The sequence below is a fragment of the Barbatula barbatula genome (assembly GCF_947034865.1).
Source record: "Barbatula barbatula genome assembly, chromosome: 15".
In the NCBI taxonomy this organism is placed as follows: Eukaryota; Metazoa; Chordata; class Actinopteri; order Cypriniformes; family Nemacheilidae; genus Barbatula; species Barbatula barbatula.
Window position 1 is genome coordinate 23,043,972 of NC_136778.1, and position 21,078 is coordinate 23,065,049.

The 21,078-nt window shown below is 42.6% G+C and overlaps 1 protein-coding gene across 2 annotated transcripts; it reads left to right on the forward strand.

The window, feature by feature from the left end:
* Positions 1–6,694: 6,694 nt before the first annotated feature.
* Positions 6,695–11,641, forward strand: LOC306904943 (A-kinase anchor protein 7-like). Of its 2 annotated transcripts, XM_079475192.1 has the most exons (3): positions 6,695–6,877; positions 9,604–9,639; positions 10,579–11,641. In XM_079475192.1, the coding sequence occupies exons 1-3, from the start codon at positions 6,829–6,831 to the stop codon at positions 10,755–10,757; spliced, it is 264 nt and encodes an 87-aa protein (XP_079331318.1). In that variant the 5' UTR covers positions 6,695–6,828; the 3' UTR covers positions 10,758–11,641. The 2 variants fall into 2 exon arrangements, with proteins under 2 accessions (XP_079331318.1, XP_079331319.1); XM_079475193.1 differs by lacking the exon at positions 9,604–9,639 and having other exon boundaries at positions 6,703–6,877.
* Positions 11,642–21,078: the final 9,437 nt, after the last annotated feature.

The following is a 21,078-nucleotide window of genomic DNA, read 5'->3' on the forward strand; positions in this document are numbered from 1 at the left end:
CATTCATCTAAAGCTCTGAGAGCATCACACTCTGTGGTACAAAACATTCATATCATTCTAGTACAATACAATTATCATAGTTACCACAACAAACACCATAAAGGAAATGACAGATTCTGAACATGAAGCAGAACCCAAAGTAATCTATTATGATTGAACTGTAATTAGTGGTTACTGTAGTATTATTGAAAGAGCTAAACTGGGGTCAGTCAGTAGTGTGATATTAATGACGCTGAGATATGAAACACATCGTTTGTTTAGTTTCATCCTGATGCTCATCTCTTCTGTAGATCAATAATGTCTCATTTACACTCATCCTCCTCTTGAAATAGACCCAGACCGCTGTGATCAATACATTCACAGACGGCTCTGCTCTTTAATCACTTAAAGAAAAGAAAAGCTTTTTGCATTTTTAGATTTAAATAAAGTATTGTTCTGTACCATTTATAAGCTTTTTTGCCCATAGGGACCTAAATTCCGGTCCCTACAGTGACACGAGTCCCCATGAGTTGGTGTGCATACAATACGAACGCATACACAAACACGCACATGAACACACACAGACACGCACGCATGCACATACACACACTCCGACACACACAATGCACGCACGCATGCATGCACATACACACACTCAGACACACACTGCACACGCACGCATGCACATACACACACACACTCAGACACACACTACGCACGCATGCACATACACACACACACTCAGACACACACTACACACGCACGCATGCACATACACACACACACTCAGACACACACTACGCACGCATGCACATACACACACGCACTCAGACACACACTACACACACACGCATGCACATACACACACTCAGACACACACAACACATTTACGCATGCACGTTTACACGCACTCAGACACACACTACACACGCACGCATGCACATACACACACTCAGACACACACAACACATTTACGCATGCACGTTTACACGCACTCAGACACACACTACACACGCACGCATGCACATACACACACTCAGACACACACTACACACGCACGCATGCACATACACACACACACTCAGACACACACTACGCACGCATGCACATACACACACACACACACACACACTCAGACACACACTACACACGCACGCATGCACATACACACACTCAGACACACACTACACACTCACGCATGCACATACACACACTCAGACACACACAACACATTTACGCATGCACGTTTACACGCACTCAGACACACACTACACACGCACGCATGCACATACACACACTCAGACACACACAACACATTTACGCATGCACGTTTACACGCACTCAGACACACACTACACACGCACGCATGCACATACACACACTCAGACACACACTACACACGCACGCATGCACATACACACACACACTCAGACACACACTACGCACGCATGCACATACACACACACACACACACACACTCAGACACACACTACACACGCACGCATGCACATACACACACTCAGACACACACTACACACTCACGCATGCACATACACACACTCAGACACACACAACACATTTACGCATGCACGTTTACACGCACTCAGACACACACTACACACGCACGCATGCACATACACACACTCAGACACACACTACACACGCACGCATGCACATACACACACACACTCAGACACACACTACGCACGCATGCACATACACACACACACACACACACACTCAGACACACACTACACACGCACGCATGCACATACACACACTCAGACACACACTACACACTCACGCATGCACACACACACACACGCACTCAGACACACACTACACACGCACGCATGCACATACACACACTCAGACACACACTACACACTCACGCATGCACATACACACACACACTCAGACACACACTACGCACGCATGCACATACACACACACACACACACACACACTCAGACACACACTACACACGCACGCATGCACATACACACACTCAGACACACACAACACATTTACGCACGCATATACACACACTCAGACACACACTACGCACGCATGCACATACACGCACTCAGACACACACTACACACGCACGCATGCACATACACACACTCAGACACACACTACACACGCACGCATGCACATACACACACTCAGACACACACTACACATTTATGCACGCATGCACATACACACACTCAGACACACACTACACACGCACGCATGCACATACACACACTCAGACACACACTACACATTTATGCACGCATGCACATACACACACTCAGACACACACTACACACGCACGCATGCACATACACACACTCAGACACACACTACACATTTACGCACGCACACACGCTTACACGCACTCAGACACACACAAAACATGTACGCATGCACATACACACACTCAGAAACACAAAACACATGCACGCATGCACATACACACACACACACACACACACACAACACATGCACGCATGCACATACACACACTCAGACACACACTACACACGCACGCATGCACATACACACACTCAGACACACACTACACATTTATGCACGCATGCACATACACACACTCAGACACACACTACACACGCACGCATGCACATACACACACTCAGACACACACTACACATTTACGCACGCACACACGCTTACACGCACTCAGACACACACAAAACATGCACGCATGCACATACACACACTCAGAAACACAAAACACATGCACGCATGCACATACACACACACACACACACACACACAACACATGCACGCATGCACATACACACACTCAGACACACACTACACAATTACGCACGCACGCACGTACTCACACTCAGACACACACTACACATTTACGCACGCTTACACGCACTCAGACACACACTACACACGCACGCATGCACATACACACACTCAGACACACACTACACATTTATGCACGCATGCACATACACACACTCAGACACACACTACACACGCACGCATGCACATACACACACTCAGACACACACTACACATTTATGCACGCATGCACATACACACACTCAGACACACACTACACACGCACGCATGCACATACACACACTCAGACACACACTACACATTTACGCACGCACACACGCTTACACGCACTCAGACACACACAAAACATGTACGCATGCACATACACACACTCAGAAACACAAAACACATGCACGCATGCACATACACACACACACACAACACATGCACGCATGCACATACACACACTCAGACACACACTACACAATTACGCACGCACGCACGTACTCACACTCAGACACACACTACACATTTACGCACGCTTACACGCACTCAGACACACACTACACATTTATGCACGCATGCACATACACACACTCAGACACACACTACACACGCACGCATGCACATACACACACTCAGACACACACTACACATTTACGCACGCACACACGCTTACACGCACTCAGACACACACAAAACATGTACGCATGCACATACACACACTCAGAAACACAAAACACATGCACGCATGCACATACACACACACACACAACACATGCACGCATGCACATACACACACTACACACGCACGCATGCACATACACACACTCAGACACACACTACACAATTACGCACGCACGCACGTACTCACACTCAGACACACACTACACATTTACGTTCATCTACTCTATAATATAAATAATATTTTAAGTCTCTATTGATCTCATTTGCAGTTTAAGTGTGACTTGAAATATCGCCGCTGTCCTTCTGAAACCTCATCTCTCCTATTTTGTGATTTGTATTTTTTGTCATAAATCATTATTATTAGTCGTCCTTTATGTTTGGCACTGGGTTTTGCAAATTACTAACCAACAAGAAGTGTTCAAAGAATTTCCTGACATATGAGGTTTCAGAAGGACAGTGACGATATATAATTCTTTCTCAGAACACATGGCTGTTTCTGATTGGCCGTCTGTGGAAACCATCACACTCTTATCACAACATCTTTTGATCTGTTGAGCATCAAATCTAAATCATCCTTTGGTTTCAGTGGAGTTTGTGTTGTGACTTTAACTGTTCTTTATTTTTTCTCTGCCCATGAACTCCAGTGGTGTTATCATGTTTTCATCAGTATATGATGATAGAGAAGAGCAGCTCTGTCATCTTCCTGGAATGTTAAGCCTTTCTAAGATATGTTTGTGAATGACAGGAATGTTCCTTTCCACAAACATTTCCTTAAGATTTGCTTATATGTAGATGTTAACATCCATGACCTTTTTATTAGGAATTCTCTCTCATATTATCCTCACTTCACAGCATGTTGTGTTTAGTTGGTAAAGTGTTAGAAGATGTTATGTTGTGTGTTGTATTCAGTGTGTGATGTGCAGAGGCTTGTGTTGTGTTGTGGAAATTTAGCCTCCAGCTGACTGGAGTACACAGTGACCTGATTACCACACACACACACACACACACACACACACACTGCTCTTAAAGTGCTCTGCTGTGTGTGTTTGAAATACATCATTAAATATACACATGTGATATACAGCCATGGAAAAGATGAAGAGAGTGTCCAAATGTATTCCTCTTTTATGAGGTTTCATTAAATCAAGTAAATCAAATGATATCTAGACTATGTAATGCGGTCAGCCTTTATAAAATACCCTGTTTTAGCTCAGCCAATCAGAATCGAGGACCAGAACTGAGCGTTTTATAAATGATGATTTACCTAAACACATACCTATAAAGGAAGATTCAGAACAACTGATCTTGAACTGTTCTCTCTGTCTTTCTGTGTGTGTTGTTCATGTGGTCAGTCAGTAAGGTCTTTACACTACAGTCTCTGGAATATCAGCGGTGTTGTTCTGGTTCCAGTATTGATGAGTTTCTGTGTGTTAGTACTCCGGAGAGGTCATGAGAAACTCAAGAGAGAATTCTAGAAGGATGATTATTATTACACCACTTATGAGAACATGATCTGACTGACTGACCGATGGTTCATTTCACCGTCAGGTTCAGCGTTTGGAGAAATCTGATGACTGGTGTAAAAACAACACAATGTTATCAGAAGTGAACCTTTGGACGCTTGTTCATTTAAAGCATGAGACTCAATCTACTAGCGTGAGCGTGCATGTGTGTGTGTGTGTGTGTGTGTGTGTGTGTGTTCTCATGACCTTTGTTCTGTTTGCTGTTGATATGTTTCATACTTCTGACGACGGGACGAGGATAAGCAGAAAGTGTGAGAACTGAGAACACATCTTCAGGGTTTAATGGTCATTTATATGTCCGGTGTCATGGTAACAAACCCATTAACAAACTCCATAATTATCATTATTTCATTTCAATAAATGACACAGCAGGTGTAATGTGTAAAGAAATCTGTGTGGATGGGTTTAGAAGAGGGATGTGTGAAGGTTGAACTGTGCTCACATTTATGATGTTAGTCCATCATAAACAAATTGGAGGGTTTAACCAGCATCACACACACACACACGTTCCCTTACAAGAAGCACATGAACATGTTTACTCAATCTCATTAACACAGACGTAAGAACAGAACAGAGTCAGATGTGTTCTAGACACGAGAAGAAGCTTTCTGTACATATAAAGACAAGAGTTGAAAAACATTAACATCAAAAATATTATCGTTTATAGAAGGTTCCTGAGAAAATGACACAACCATGTCTCTGTGATGTATAAAATCTGCACATTTCATAAATGTTTATATGATAAGAAGAACATGATGAATATGGTTTTGCTGTCAACCAGTTAAACTTTGTCTTTATAACCACAGTGCGAAATATCTCAGTGTTGCATAGAATCAAGCGTAGCGTCAGTTCTGGCAGGTGACGTGAGTCCAGTTTGCATCATCCGATCACATCAGGTGCAGCGAATCAACGTTAACCAATAGTCACACAACACACACTAGACTGCGTCCTGTTGAAGTTTCCTTCCTCTGCTCCGTATCCGCTGCTAATCGTGCCGCTCTCAAACCCACCTCCATCCCCATCTTCACCATCTCCGCTTGTGTCTGTCGGATCATTTGAATTGAATCCTGTTGAAGTGTTCTGGATCTCCAGGTGTGGGAACATGTAGTGATGTCCTGCCACTCTGTCCATGCCCGGCCGGACGGTTTCATTCCACCAACCTTGAATATTACTGTTGTTTCATTATGTGACGACAGCGGTCCTGACAGAAATAAACTTTATTGTCCTAATTCTGCATTTACAGTTTTTTTTTAATATGATCTTAACATGTTCTTAAGGAGATTTGTGACAGTCTGCTTGTTTCTAACGCATTTTGTCTTACAAACAGAGATAATAAAAGAGGCAGAACACACATGATTTCATTACTGTAAGCACCGCAGGGCCCCTGTTCACCCGCAGGACTCTCTCTCACACACACACAAACTAATTGTCATGTCATGTGAAGTGTTTCATGTCAGATTAAGATTGTAATTAATGACACACTGATGCTGATGATGTCTGTACTGATCTCCTCTTCTGGATTAAAATGGTGTGTGTGTTTAAAGTCTGATCCGCTTCATTAAGCGCACACACACTCACTCACACACACGGAGAGAGAGAGATAAGCTGTTGTCCATTCCAAAGCAATTATTCAAGCTGGCATGAGGATGGAGGCGGAGCTTCATTCTCCCGATCGCCCACCAACCCCCTTCACACACACACACACACACGCACACACTTGCGTAATCACAGCGGAGCGTGAGCTGGAGACGCGTGTGCTCTCTCTCTCTCGCTCTGTCACATCATGGCTGGATTGTAGCGGTGTGTTTGGAGACGAGTGCAGTGGTGTATCATGGGGCAGATGTGCTGTTTTCCTCTGTCTCGTGGAGATGATAAGCTCAGTAAGTGTTTGCTGCTCGTCTCTCTCTCTCTCTGTGTGAGATCGGGGCCGCGGCCACCGGAGGTTCTCTCTCTCTCTCTCTACAGGAGGCTCGTGTCATTGAGAGAACGGAGCTCTGCTGAAATCTGCTCTTATTCTCTCATCCTGATCTCATGTCACACCCGTCGGCTGATGTTTTCACAGCTCTTCACGTGATGGAGATCAATCTGCTCCAGACAGAACTGAGTCGTTCTCTGATAATCTTTCATTACGCCGAACGGCATGTGAGGATTATCTGTGATCCGTGAGAAAGAACATTTGAGTCAGTGCATCAGTAACATCAGTGATGTTTGTTCTGGATGTCCAGAGGATTGTGGATGTTTAAGGTGAATGTAGTTGAGAGCTGTGTGAGGACATGGGTGTGACACGAGTGACAGTTGTTGTTACATTTAGTCATTTAGCAGACTTACAGATGAGGAAACATTGGAAGCAATTATAACAACATTGTTATTTATATATATATATATATATGTGTGTATATTTATTGAAGTGTTTCTTTAAGAGCTGTAGAGATGAGTTGAGATCAGCAAGTGTTGCGAGCGCTGTGTCCTACATTCAGAGCCGAGATCATGAATCACATCACAGATAGAATACAAGAGGTCAACTGTGTGTGTGTGTTGGTGCATGATGCCGTGTTAAAGCAGTGGGATCCACATAAATGATGGAAGACACGCATGCATGTGTGTTGTTTTAATGACATGTGAGCATCACATCTGTTTGATTCTTGTGTTGCTGTCAGATAAATTGATGTTGATTTCATAACTCAGGAGATTTAAGTAGCACGGGAACATTTGTAGTAAAAGACAAAAATACACAGTAAGGGTCAAAATGATACATTTTTCTTTAATGCCAAAAATCATTAGGATACAAAGTAGAGATCGTGTTCCATGCAGATGTTTTAAACGGTTGTATCTCTGGATATTGTCCAATCCTAACAGCCCACACATCAATAGAAACCTTCATTATTCTGCTTTCAGATGATGTCAAACTATCAAATATTAAGAATAGACCTAATAGACTGATTTTGTTTCTCAGTCGTGTCTCATTTTAGGATCAACTCGGATGTCTCTCCTAAAATGTTTATGAGGTGTAGATGAATGTAGATGGTAGAGGTGAAATCATCTGGAGTTGATATTGAGATCTTCAGTAATGTTGATGTTTGGTTGGAGGTCAGTTTGACACGTTGTTCTTCTCAAACTCTAATGAAAGACACATTTGTGTGATTTCTGACTCTTAGGAGAAATATCTGAGATGTATATTCGACTCATGCAACATGTTGCTCTCCGTGTAGTCTCACTGATGTCTATGAGATCTCATGTCATGTGTAAAGATCTCTGTTGTCTCACGTCACATAGCAGATGTGTGTCAGCAGACTTTAGTTTGTTTTTGTTGGATTGTGCACATTGAGTTTGTCCGTGTTGTGTGAGACTCTTCAGCAGATGTGAGATGTGTTGTTAACAGCTAGTTTTTGAAGAAGAGTTTAAACTGAAGCAGCAATAAAGATGATCTCTCATTGTTTTATGAAAATAACCAGTTTACTACGGCGCACACATGAATCGTGGCTTTGCTTCTTCTATAATGAAACCATGACTCATTATGTATGGTGCGGGTCGGTCAGCAGATGTATGTCAGACTCATGATGCGTGTTGTGTTATGAGTTGGTCTGTGGGTTTGATGTGTTTCTGTTGAGGTTTCTTGAGGCGAACGGCTGTGAGGAACAGACACACATCTTCCTTAATGGACATCAAACATCCTGAGGAAATACCACCGGTCACACATGAATATACACACATACAGTATTGCTCCCTTTTTATCTTCAGCATACACTAATGTTTTAGGGACTTCATAGTTATAGAATAATAGTAAACTCATCAGATAAAAGGAATTATGTTGTGACTAAAAGCATCATGAAGAAAACTCATTTACTAGCGTATTTACAGGAGCCAAACTTTGACTAGAATTTGTGACATTGTTCTCTTGTCATTGTCTCAGTTTCATCAAGCAGTTTCTTGAGATCTGGAGATGATTTTACACAGGAGTTCAATCTATTCTGACTGTTTCCTTTCTTTGGTCCATGCTCCTCTTTTCAAATAGAAAATGTAATACTAAAATGACGATGTTCAATTTCGCCTCAATGATATTTCTGTCTACAAAGGTTATTGTAAACCTTCAGATGAATCGATTTTAAAAGCCTTTCAAAAGCTTGGACTGTTGTGAAAGTGCAAGACAATCTGTGTGATTTATGAGCGGCCATGTTTAAAGTCTGTTGAACAGGTTGAAGTTCATCATGAAATCTAAAGCACTGATCTCAGATGTGTTGTGTGCTGTAGGTGTCACCGAATGAAACGATCGTAAACACACAGACGTGATTCACAGTGAAATAATCTTCATCAACATACGGAACTGGATCCTCTTGTGTCATATATATGTGTCGATCAATACACGAGCACACAGACATGATCACGTGATATCAAATTTACTACATTCAACTTTTCAAATCAACAGAAATACAAAGAATGAACTACATCCAATCAAAGTGTAGCATGTTTGGTGGGTGGATACGGTGATGATTCCTCTTGATGAAGCTTCTGTCTGATGGTGATGGTGATGATGGGGGTAATCGCTGTGGTCTGATGATTTCATTAAGAGTCATGTCAGCGCTTGTTAAATGTGTTGTTTATCTTGCAGCTCTTCTGCAAAGCAGACAGCGCGCTGCACGAACAAGTATGTTCTACTCTGAGACCCCCCACACCCTTCACTGTTCTGTGTAGTGTTTCTTCAGACCCCTTCACTTCTACACCAGAACACACTGACGTGTCATCCGTTACTTGACAGATGCAACATATATCTGTATACTCTTAAAACTAAAGGTGCTTTAAAGGTCCTTCACAGAGATGCCACATAGAAGAATCATTCTTTAAAGAACCATCTCATCTCTTTCTTACCTTTTCATAATCTGAAGAAACGTTTTTATCAAGGTCCTTCAGATGTGAAACGTTCTTTATGGAATGATTTAGCAAAAAAGGTTCTTCTGTGGCATCGTGAAGCACCTTTACTTTTAACAGTGTTTCAGATGATAGGAAGCAGATCACATCAAGAGCTTTTGATTCTATCAAGAACTACTACATGGTCATCTGTTATTAAAATGTTATTATAATATCACATTTAAATGAATATGAATGTGAATAAATATTCAAATGAAGGTAAATCAATATTTGATTATCATTTAAGGCAATAGTGACCTTGTTTTAGGTTCTTATGGATGAGGTTAATATTGAAAGCTGTGGTGTTGTTTTTGCGACACCAGCAGTTTAAAAGCGTAAACTCTCTTTTCCCCCTCTCATCCAATCTAAAACTCAATTACATTCTCTGTACAGTTATCCATCTGTCTACTGTACTTTACCGTGTTTTGATTGATCTAGAACATGTTCAGATAACAGCAACAGAATAAATGTCAACTATCAGTCAGTGTACTCTTTGTAATTATATTCTTTATATCTGTGCGTCCCTACAATACTCCTACAGAGTAACTAAATGTTGATGATTGTTGATGATGATTAAAGAGGATCAGATGGTCAGGTCAATATTAGCACCCTGTTACCCTTCATCATGTGATCTGTCACATCTGCAGGACTCTAATGACGTGTGTGTGTGTGTGTGTAGGTGTTAAGAAAGCGCCAGCGGTGGATGACGATGAGTTAGTGAGTCTGAGTAAGCGTCTGGTTGAAGATGCTGTTTTACGGGCCGTGCAGCAGTATATGGAGGAAACTCAGCAGAACGGCGCCGCGCCAAAAGACGAGGGTCCGCCGGGACCCACCCACATTCTGAACTCCACAAAATGACCCTCGGCCTGTACCCTGACCCGACCGCTGCGACACGCCTCCACCTGCCAGGGGCGTCACATGACGGCAGAGAGGCGTTTAGAGATCTGGGGACGTGAACTGATGATGATTCCGTGTCGGCCGTTTAGTCTTTCTCTAAATCACTCTCCTGCTTTACATGAATGACGACAGACTGAATGATGGACTGTCAGCACACACACACACACACACACACACACCTTAAGGACAATCTCAGCTGTTCTCTCTCGCTGTGGAAATGTACTGCAGTCGTGAAGCTCAAGTGTTCTTCCATCACACTGAACATGTGGACATCGTGTGAATAGTGTGACATTAACGGACGGCGCTTGTGTTTGTGTTTCAGGCCGACGCGACTCACAGAGTGTCCGCTTGCGGAAGAGAGTTCAGGACATTAAGACTCTGTTAACACAAGCACACATTCAAGCTAACATCATACAAGAGCTGAAGCTGAACACACACACACACACACACAGAGAGAGAGAGAGAGAGAGACAGCAGGACGGACGAGCACTTGACATGAAGATAAGAAAATGACAGTAAACATGATTTGATTGAAATATGAGTTTGATTCGTGTAATGTTTCAGATGAGCACTTCCGCAGTGGCCTTACAGACCCTCATGTGTCATCGCTGATGTTTCATTGAACGATTCTTATTTTCACCAAAACCTTAAAATGTCTCTTTTTATGTCTGTGATGTCATCTTCTTGTTCTTTTAATCCATATTGATGATGTCGTGTGGCCGTATGAAATGCTTTCGTCCATGTTGAATCAGGGATGATTCAATAAAACACTATACGTCTATGATGTCATCAATGTCACCCGTCACTTTTGTATGCTCAAAATAAATGACACTCGGTGAAAAGTCCTTTGTTGAATTGTTGTTAATTTGTCAAATTCATTCTAGTGATGGTTATTCTTTTCATTAAATCATTGATGTCAGTATGACACACACACACATCCTTAAGTCAGTTTTATTGACATTTTAAGAGATCTGGTAGTTTCATGTTTTTCACTTTTTGTTTTATTAAGGTTTAGAATTAGGTTTTATTTTGCTATAGTTTGTTTAGTTATTTTTGGCACTTGGTGGTGTTCGATTGGACAGCGCTTTGAGTACCCAGAAAAGCACTATATAAATGTAATGAATTATTATTATAAAATCATTTTGTTATGTGCTTTTGACTCTTTTTGTTTTAATGCTGTAAATGTGTCATTTCAGGTGTCACAACTTAAGCTTATTTTATTTGAAGGCAACATTTAACTGTTTTGTATTCTTTGGCCTGCAGTATATTTAGTTTTTATATGAATGGAAATCTGTTAATGCTTGAAAGAGTTTTAGTCGACTATTATAACCCTGAATCCACACAGAAGAGAAACGTGAATGTTGTTTTGGCTGCAGTCGTGTCTGTTTGAAGGTCGTATGAGACGTCTGAGGACAGAAGATGATTCACCCTGAAGAAAAGACCTTGAAATGCCTGTTCACTGATATGATCAAGTTGAACCCCTCTGACATCAATAAACCACTGATCCTCACGGCTCCCAACATCATCAACACTTGTCATTAAAGACCAAGAGGTTTGGGATGTTTGGGGCTTGTTTTATTTTATTCTCGTCATGTTGTTGTTTTTTATGTCGTATTTTGTTTGTATTTTAGGAGTATGAATGTGTGTTTATCACAGGTTGAATATGAAAGTGGCCAAATTGTTGTTTTTCTTCTACAATGTGTTTTGTACGATGGCAAACCTTGAAGTGCGCTCGAGAGATCAACTTCCATTCAATTACACATCACTAGTCCCACTTCACCCAAATGTGATCGTGAACTATTGAGTTTGCAGAGACAAGTGTATAAGAAGAAGAACCATGAATGTATAGTTGTCATGTTTGGCTCTTTCTAAGCAATGGAAAAATGAATAAGTGTTCATAAACTATAGGACTAACATCAATGTGGTTCACCTGTCGAAGGCTTTCATGATGTCTGTGTATATTCATGTGGCAGCTCAGTCCTTTAGTTTTAATGTCACCAGGACAAGAGCCGTTGAGAGAGAGAGAGAGAGTCGAGTCGACTCCAATGGATCAGTTTGTTCACAGCAATGGCGATTCACAGAGGCTCTCCATAGTTCCTGGACCTTCACTGGTGCTTTGACATGTAAACATGCTCCAGTGCTTCTGTTCTTCTTCTTTGCACTGTAAGAGCAGGTGGTGTGTTTCACTGCATAACCTGTTGAGTTTGTCCTTTGAATAACCAGTGAGAAAGTGTGCTCCATAACACCCGTCCTGTTCATCATACCATCTGTCATTCAACCACTGACGTTCCTCGTGCGTTATAGAGCCGTGCAGCGTCTGCTGTCATGAGTTTGAAATGAGACTATGTGAGATGCAAAAGAGTTGAAGTGTTCATGAGTCCCGGCTCTTGAGATGGTCTTCTGAAATACACGTCCCTTCTGTGTTCAGTAGAATATCACTTCATGTCCTTCTGCAGCCACTGACTCACTGACCTCTCACTGTATATGTCTTGGTCAAATGATCACTTAGGATTCCTTTGGGACACACTGACAATGTTTCTTCTCAACTCCAAATGAAAAACCTTGTTTATCTTGTAATATTGTTGATCTTTGACACACACCTGAGATTACAGCACTGCCATTTCAGTGTCTGGAGACGCACGAGATAAATGTTCAGTTATTACATTACATGAGATGATGAAATAAACTGAAGGACCAGATCATGTCCAGAGGGACTGTAGCTCTTTCCCCAAAACAAAGTGTGTTTGCCCTTTACATTGTAGACTATGAAGGAAATAATCCACCAATTCAAAAGGTTAAGGGTGACATGTGGAGGACCGGGGTGCCGTTTAGAAATCAAATGAATCAACCGATCAATTTCATGATTAAAACATTAAAAATGGAGAAATCAATAGACTCATTTCAAGTGCTTTATTTAATTTGTGTTGTGTTAAAAATGTCGTTTAATTAAACAATAAAACAATACATTTAAACAATATATAAATAAAGTAAGAGATCAAGCTTTATCCCGCTGCATGAAATATTATGCAAGTACCATGGCTGACATTGCTAATATTTTATTTCACAATTATTAATGTCACCACATCGTTTCTGTTCTTCCATGTGTGCTCTCTTATGTTTTCAATGAATATAGAGTTAGAGTTGTATTATTTCACAGAGAGAACATGTGTGTGTGTTTAATAGGTATTTTGGATGAATTAGAAATTCACATGTCGTCTTGTCACTACAGATGAATGATGATGTTCACTCGTCTCCATGGAAACTTCAGCAGACTCTTCTCATTCATTCAGTGTGTGTATGATGATGATGATGATGAGAGGTGAAGTCCTGAGAACATCAGCAGGTCTCCACTCATCTGTCATCATGTTAATGCATTTAACTGCACTGATCAAAGCAAACCTTTCATCAGCTGAAGCACAGAAGTCAATCATCATCATCATCATCATCATCACCCCGTGTGTTACGAGTGATTCATGTGGCTCTGTTCAGGTTGATTTTCACATCATGTTCTGCCTATTACACACGTAATTACCAAACAATAACATGGAGGTGAAATATTGATTTATGTAATATTGAATTATTTTCATATCTGACCTGTAGAGGCCGCACACATGATGTTGTAGTGATCATTATTGAAAAGAACGCTGTGCTTTACCAGACAAATGTTTTCTGCAAAACTGATGTCAACCCTGTTACAGAAGGTTTGGAATTTAAGTCATTTCACTCGTGGAATATCATTGAAAGAAATGATAACCTACACTGATCACTGAAAGGTTCTTTATGGACTGATGTTGAAATGGAAAGCGAGGCGGCAGAGGTGGACAGATAGACTGCAGTGGTGTGTGTGTGCGCGAGTGAAGCCCGCTTATGGGCGTCACTCATATGTGATGGTACGGCTTATATGACATTGTGTGACATGCATCCTATGCTTATATTGTCACATTTAAGATCATAAAACGTCTCGCTTTCCATTTCAACATGTGGCGGCGTGAAATCAGTCTATTGAGCTGCATGTATAGTTCTATGAAGAACATTTAACATCCACAGAGACTTTCTGTTGCACAACAAATCATTTTAATGACAAAAGATTCATCAGACGAACCAGAAGAATGTTTTCCATGGCATCTCTCTTCAGCATCTTTATTTCTGAGAGTGTATAGACATGCTCTTTCAAAACACACTTTGGTGTCTGCATTCAAATGTATACAGATATTGTCAGAAGAGAATTGTTCACATTGATGAGGTCGATGTAAACTATGAAAAACTGTGATATTACATTACAGCAGATGTATGAGAGGGCTGAACAGACCTCATCTTTGCTCTAGTAACAGTTGGAGATGAAGAAAAGAGAATGACTCAATTCTTCTATCATAGACACACATAAAATAACACAAAGAATGTTCTGCTGACGCCATTGAAACTGATGTAAGTGTTGAAGTTTGAATTGACAAGAAGATTTGACATGTTTGGTCACAGATTCATGTGAGAGGGGCTGGATTCTGGATGGTCATCTGATCTGTGTGAGCTTTCAAACTCTGACCATCGGTCATCTGTTTCAAACTCTCATTATAATCACTGAACCGGGGAGGTGATGATATGCTGTAATATGTTTATCACGGATCTCTCATCCACTGACCTCTGATCATCCCTGAGGTCCAGAACAATGAAAACATTCTTGCAAAATGAAAGCGAAGGTCAATATGAGATGTAAGGCTGTGCTGAAAGACTCTTGGTGTGTTTCAGTGATGTCTGCAGAGACAGACAAACATTAACTCTCAAACAGGTGAAATACACACACACTTGATGTTCGGTGTTGCCATGGATACGCAGAAACGCAGCATTAATGCAATAGAGAGAGACGGTGTATAGAGCAGGCCAGCGGTGTAGAAACAGACACGTGTCTCATTCATGTCTGTTTAAAGACTTGATTCTGGTGAAGAGAAATGTTTAAGAGCGGTGACATGATCCAGAGCTCAAACACAGCACATCACTTCATTCTCCTGCGTGTGCTCGGCCTTGAATGGACTTTAACTCTGTAAGCAGACGTAAATCAAAGAGTCAGCAGATATAAACCAGACAAACACATTAAACATCTCAGTCATTCCGTCTGTGTTTTATTTACTGACTGAAGTGATGCATGTGACGGCCATTTACAATCCAACATCAACATTTCATTTGGGATGAACGCAGATGAGTAAAGTACTTTTACACTGAAGGTTCATGTAAGCTATCTCTGGAAATGTACTTCCATACATAATAAAATATACAGTATGCCATATAGTACATTAAAAATCATAGTACCTTCTTACTTTAATTTTAGAGAGAGAGAGAGAAGTGTGTATAAATAATGGGAACAGATCCATCACAACCAAGTCAGACATGTGAACAGATTATCCAATCACATAATACTGACTGTCAGCCTTTTCTTGACTTTTCTCTTTAATTGTGCACAATGTTGTTACTGGAACATCATCCTGTTTGAGGAGACGCGTCATGTCATGATGTCGTGATGTGATGAGTGAGGAACATCATCCTGTTTGAGGAGACGCGTCATGTCATGATGTCGTGATGTGATGAGTGAGGAACATCATCCTGTTTGAGGAGACGCGTCATGTCATGATGTCGCGATGTGATGAGTGAGGAACATCATCCTGTTTGAGGAGACGCGTCATGTCATGATGTCGTGATGTGATGAGTGAGGAACATCATCCTGTTTGAGGAGACGCGTCATGTCATGATGTCATGATGTGATGAGTGAGGAACATCATCCTGTTTGAGGAGACGCGTCATGTCATGATGTCGTGATGTGATGAGTGAGGAACATCATCTTGTTTGAGGAGACGCGTCATGTCGTGATGTCATGATGTGATGAGTGAGGAACATCATCCTGTTTGAGGAGACGCGTCATGTCATGATGTCGCGATGTGATGAGTGAGGAACATCATCCTGTTTGAGGAGACGCGTCATGTCATGATGTCGCGATGTGATGAGTGAGGAACATCATCCTGTTTGAGGAGACGCGTCATGTCATGATGTCATGATGTGATGAGTGAGGAACATCATCCTGTTTGAGGAGACGCGTCATGTCATGATGTCATGATGTGATGAGTGAGGAACATCATCCTGTTTGAGGAGACGAATCATGTCATGATGTCATGATGTGATGAGTGAGGAACATCATCCTGTTTGAGGAGACGCGTCATGTCATGATGTCGCGATGTGATGAGTGAGGAACATCATCCTGTTTGAGGAGACGCGTCATGTCATGATGTCGTGATGTGATGAGTGAGGAACATCATCCTGTTTGAGGAGACGTGTCATGTCATGATGTGATGAGTGAGGAACATCATCCTGTTTGAGGAGACGTGTCATGTCATGATGTCGTGATGTGATGAGTGAGGAACATCATCCTGTTTGAGGAGACGCGTCATGTCATGATGTTGTGATGTGATGAGTGAGGAACATCATCCTGTTTGAGGAGACGCGTCATGTCATGATGTGATGAGTGAGGAACATCATCCTGTTTGAGGAGACGCGTCATGTCATGATGTCGTGATGTGATGAGTGAGGAACATCATCCTGTTTGAGGAGACGCGTCATGTCATGATGTCATGATGTGATGAGTGAGGAACATCATCCTGATTGAGGAGACGCGTCATGTCATGATGTCGCGATGTGATGAGTGAGGAACATCATCCTGATTGAGGAGACGCGTCATGTCATGATGTCGCGATGTGATGAGTGAGGAACATCATCCTGATTGAGGAGACGCGTCATGTCATGATGTCGTGATGTGATGAGTGAGGAACATCATCTTGTTTGAGGAGACGCGTCATGTCATGATGTCGTGATGTGATGAGTGAGGAACATCATCCTGTTTGAGGAGACGCGTCATGTCATGATGTGATGAGTGACGAACATCATCCTGTTTGAGGAGACGCGTCATGTCATGATGTCATGATGTGATGAGTGAGGAACATCATCCTGTTTGAGGAGACGCGTCATGTCATGATGTGATGAGTGAGGAACATCATCCTGTTTGAGGAGACGCGTCATGTCATGATGTGATGAGTGACGAACATCATCCTGTTTGAGGAGACGCGTCATGTCATGATGTCATGCTGTGGTGAGTGAGGAACATCATCTTGTTTGAGGAGACGCGTCATGTCATGATGTCGTGATGTGATGAGTGAGGAACATCATCCTGTTTGAGGAGACGTGTCATGTCATGATGTCGTGATGTGATGAGTGAGGAACATCATCCTGTTTGAGGAGACGCGTCATGTCATGATGTCGCGATGTGATGAGTGAGGAACATCATCCTGTTTGAGGAGACGCGTCATGTCATGATGTCGTGATGTGATGAGTGAGGAACATCATCCTGTTTGAGGAGACGCGTCATGTCATGATGTCATGATGTGATGAGTGAGGAACATCATCCTGTTTGAGGAGACGCGTCATGTCATGATGTGATGAGTGAGGAACATCATCCTGTTTGAGGAGACGCGTCATGTCATGATGTGATGAGTGAGGAACATCATCCTGTTTGAGGAGACGCGTCATGTCATGATGTCGCGATGTGATGAGTGAGGAACATCATCCTGTTTGAGGAGACGCGTCATGTCATGATGTCATGATGTGATGAGTGAGGAACATCATCCTGTTTGAGGAGACGTGTCATGTCATGATGTCATGATGTGATGAGTGAGGAACATCATCCTGTTTGAGGAGACGCGTCATGTCATGATGTCATGATGTGATGAGTGAGGAACATCATCCTGTTTGAGGAGACGCGTCATGTCATGATGTCGCGATGTGATGAGTGAGGAACATCATCCTGTTTGAGGAGACGCGTCATGTCATGATGTCATGATGTGATGAGTGAGGAACATCATCCTGTTTGAGGAGACGCGTCATGTCATGATGTCATGATGTGATGAGTGAGGAACATCATCCTGTTTGAGGAGACGTGTCATGTCATGATGTCGTGATGTGATGAGTGAGGAACATCATCCTGTTTGAGGAGACGCGTCATGTCATGATGTCATGATGTGATGAGTGAGGAACATCATCCTGTTTGAGGAGACGCGTCATGTCATGATGTCGTGATGTGATGAGTGAGGAACATCATCCTGTTTGAGGAGACGTGTCATGTCATGATGTCGTGATGTGATGAGTGAGGAACATCATCCTGTTTGAGGAGACGCGTCATGTCATGATGTCGCGATGTGATGAGTGAGGAACATCATCCTGTTTGAGGAGACGCGTCATGTCATGATGTCATGATGTGATGAGTGAGGAACATCATCCTGTTTGAGGAGACGCGTCATGTCATGATGTCGTGATGTGATGAGTGAGGAACATCATCCTGTTTGAGGAGACGCGTCATGTCGTGATGTCGTGATGTGATGAGTGAGGAACATCATCCTGTTTGAGGAGACGCGTCATGTCATGATGTCGCGATGTGATGAGTGAGGAACATCATCCTGTTTGAGGAGACGCGTCATGTCATGATGTCGTGATGTGATGAGTGAGGAACATCATCCTGTTTGAGGAGACGCGTCATGTCATGATGTCGCGATGTGATGAGTGAGGAACATCATCCTGTTTGAGGAGACGCGTCATGTCATGATGTTGTGATGTGATGAGTGAGGAACATCATCCTGTTTGAGGAGACGCGTCATGTCATGATGTCGCGATGTGATGAGTGAGGAACATCATCCTGTTTGAGGAGACGCGTCATGTCATGATGTCGTGATGTGATGAGTGAGGAACATCATCTTGTTTGAGGAGACGCGTCATGTCATGATGTCGTGATGTGATGAGTGAGGAACATCATCCTGTTTGAGGAGACGCGTCATGTCATGATGTCGTGATGTGATGAGTGAGGAACATCATCCTGATTGAGGAGACGCGTCATGTCATGATGTCGCGATGTGATGAGTGAGGAACATCATCCTGTTTGAGGAGACGCGTCATGTCATGGTGTCGTGATGTGATGAGTGAGGAACATCATCTTGTTTGAGGAGACGCGTCATGTCATGATGTCGTGATGTGATGAGTGAGGAACATCATCCTGTTTGAGGAGACGCGTCATGTCATGATGTCGTGATGTGATGAGTGAGGAACATCATCCTGTTTGAGGAGACGCGTCATGTCATGATGTCGTGATGTGATGAGTGAGGAACATCATCCTGATTGAGGAGACGCGTCATGTCATGATGTCGTGATGTGATGAGTGAGGAACATCATCTTGTTTGAGGAGACGCGTCATGTCATGATGTCGTGATGTGATGAGTGAGGAACATCATCCTGTTTGAGGAGACGCGTCATGTCATGATGTCGTGATGTGATGAGTGAGGAACATCATCCTGTTTGAGGAGACGCGTCATGTCATGATGTCGTGATGTGATGAGTGAGGAACATCATCTTGTTTGAGGAGACGCGTCATGTCATGATGTCGTGATGTGATGAGTGAGGAACATCATCCTGTTTGAGGAGACGCGTCATGTCATGATGTCATGCTGTGGTGAGTGAGGAACATCATCCTGTTTGAGGAGACGCGTCATGTCATGATGTCGTGATGTGATGAGTGAGGAACATCATCCTGTTTGAGGAGACGCGTCATGTCATGATGTCGTGATGTGATGAGTGAGGAACATCATCTTGTTTGAGGAGACGCGTCATGTCATGATGTCGTGATGTGATGAGTGAGGAACATCATCCTGTTTGAGGAGACGCGTCATGTCATGATGTCATGCTGTGGTGAGTGAGGAACATCATCTTGTTTGAGGAGACGCGTCATGTCATGATGTCATGATGTGATGAGTGACGAACATCATCCTGTTTGAGGAGACGCGTCATGTCATGATGTCATGCTGTGGTGAGTGAGGAACATCATCCTGTTTGAGGAGACGCGTCATGTCATGATGTCATGATGTGATGAGTGAGGAACATCATCTTGTTTGAGGAGACACGTCATGTCATGATGTCGTGATGTGATGAGTGAGGAACATCATCCTGTTTGAGGAGACGCGTCATGTCATGATGTCGCGATGTGATGAGTGAGGAACATCATCCTGTTTGAGGAGACGCGTCATGTCATGATGTCATGATGTGATGAGTGAGGAACATCATCCTGTTTGAGGAGACGCGTCATGTCATGATGTCGTGATGTGATGAGTGAGGAACATCATCCTGTTTGAGGAGACGCGTCATGTCATGATGTCGTGATGTGATGAGTGAGGAACATCATCTTGTTTGAGGAGACGTGTCATGTCAT

Excerpts from the sequence above, each read along its gene's own strand:
- LOC306904943 (XM_079475192.1), top strand. The coding sequence starts at position 6,829 with ATGGGGCAGATGTGCTGTTTTCCTCTGTCTCGTGGAGATGATAAGCTC. Across the intron at positions 6,878-9,603 it reads TCGTGGAGATGATAAGCTCA|CTCTTCTGCAAAGCAGACAG; the intron begins GTAAGTGTTTGC and ends TTTATCTTGCAG. Across the intron at positions 9,640-10,578 it reads ACAGCGCGCTGCACGAACAA|GTGTTAAGAAAGCGCCAGCG; the intron begins GTATGTTCTACT and ends GTGTGTGTGTAG.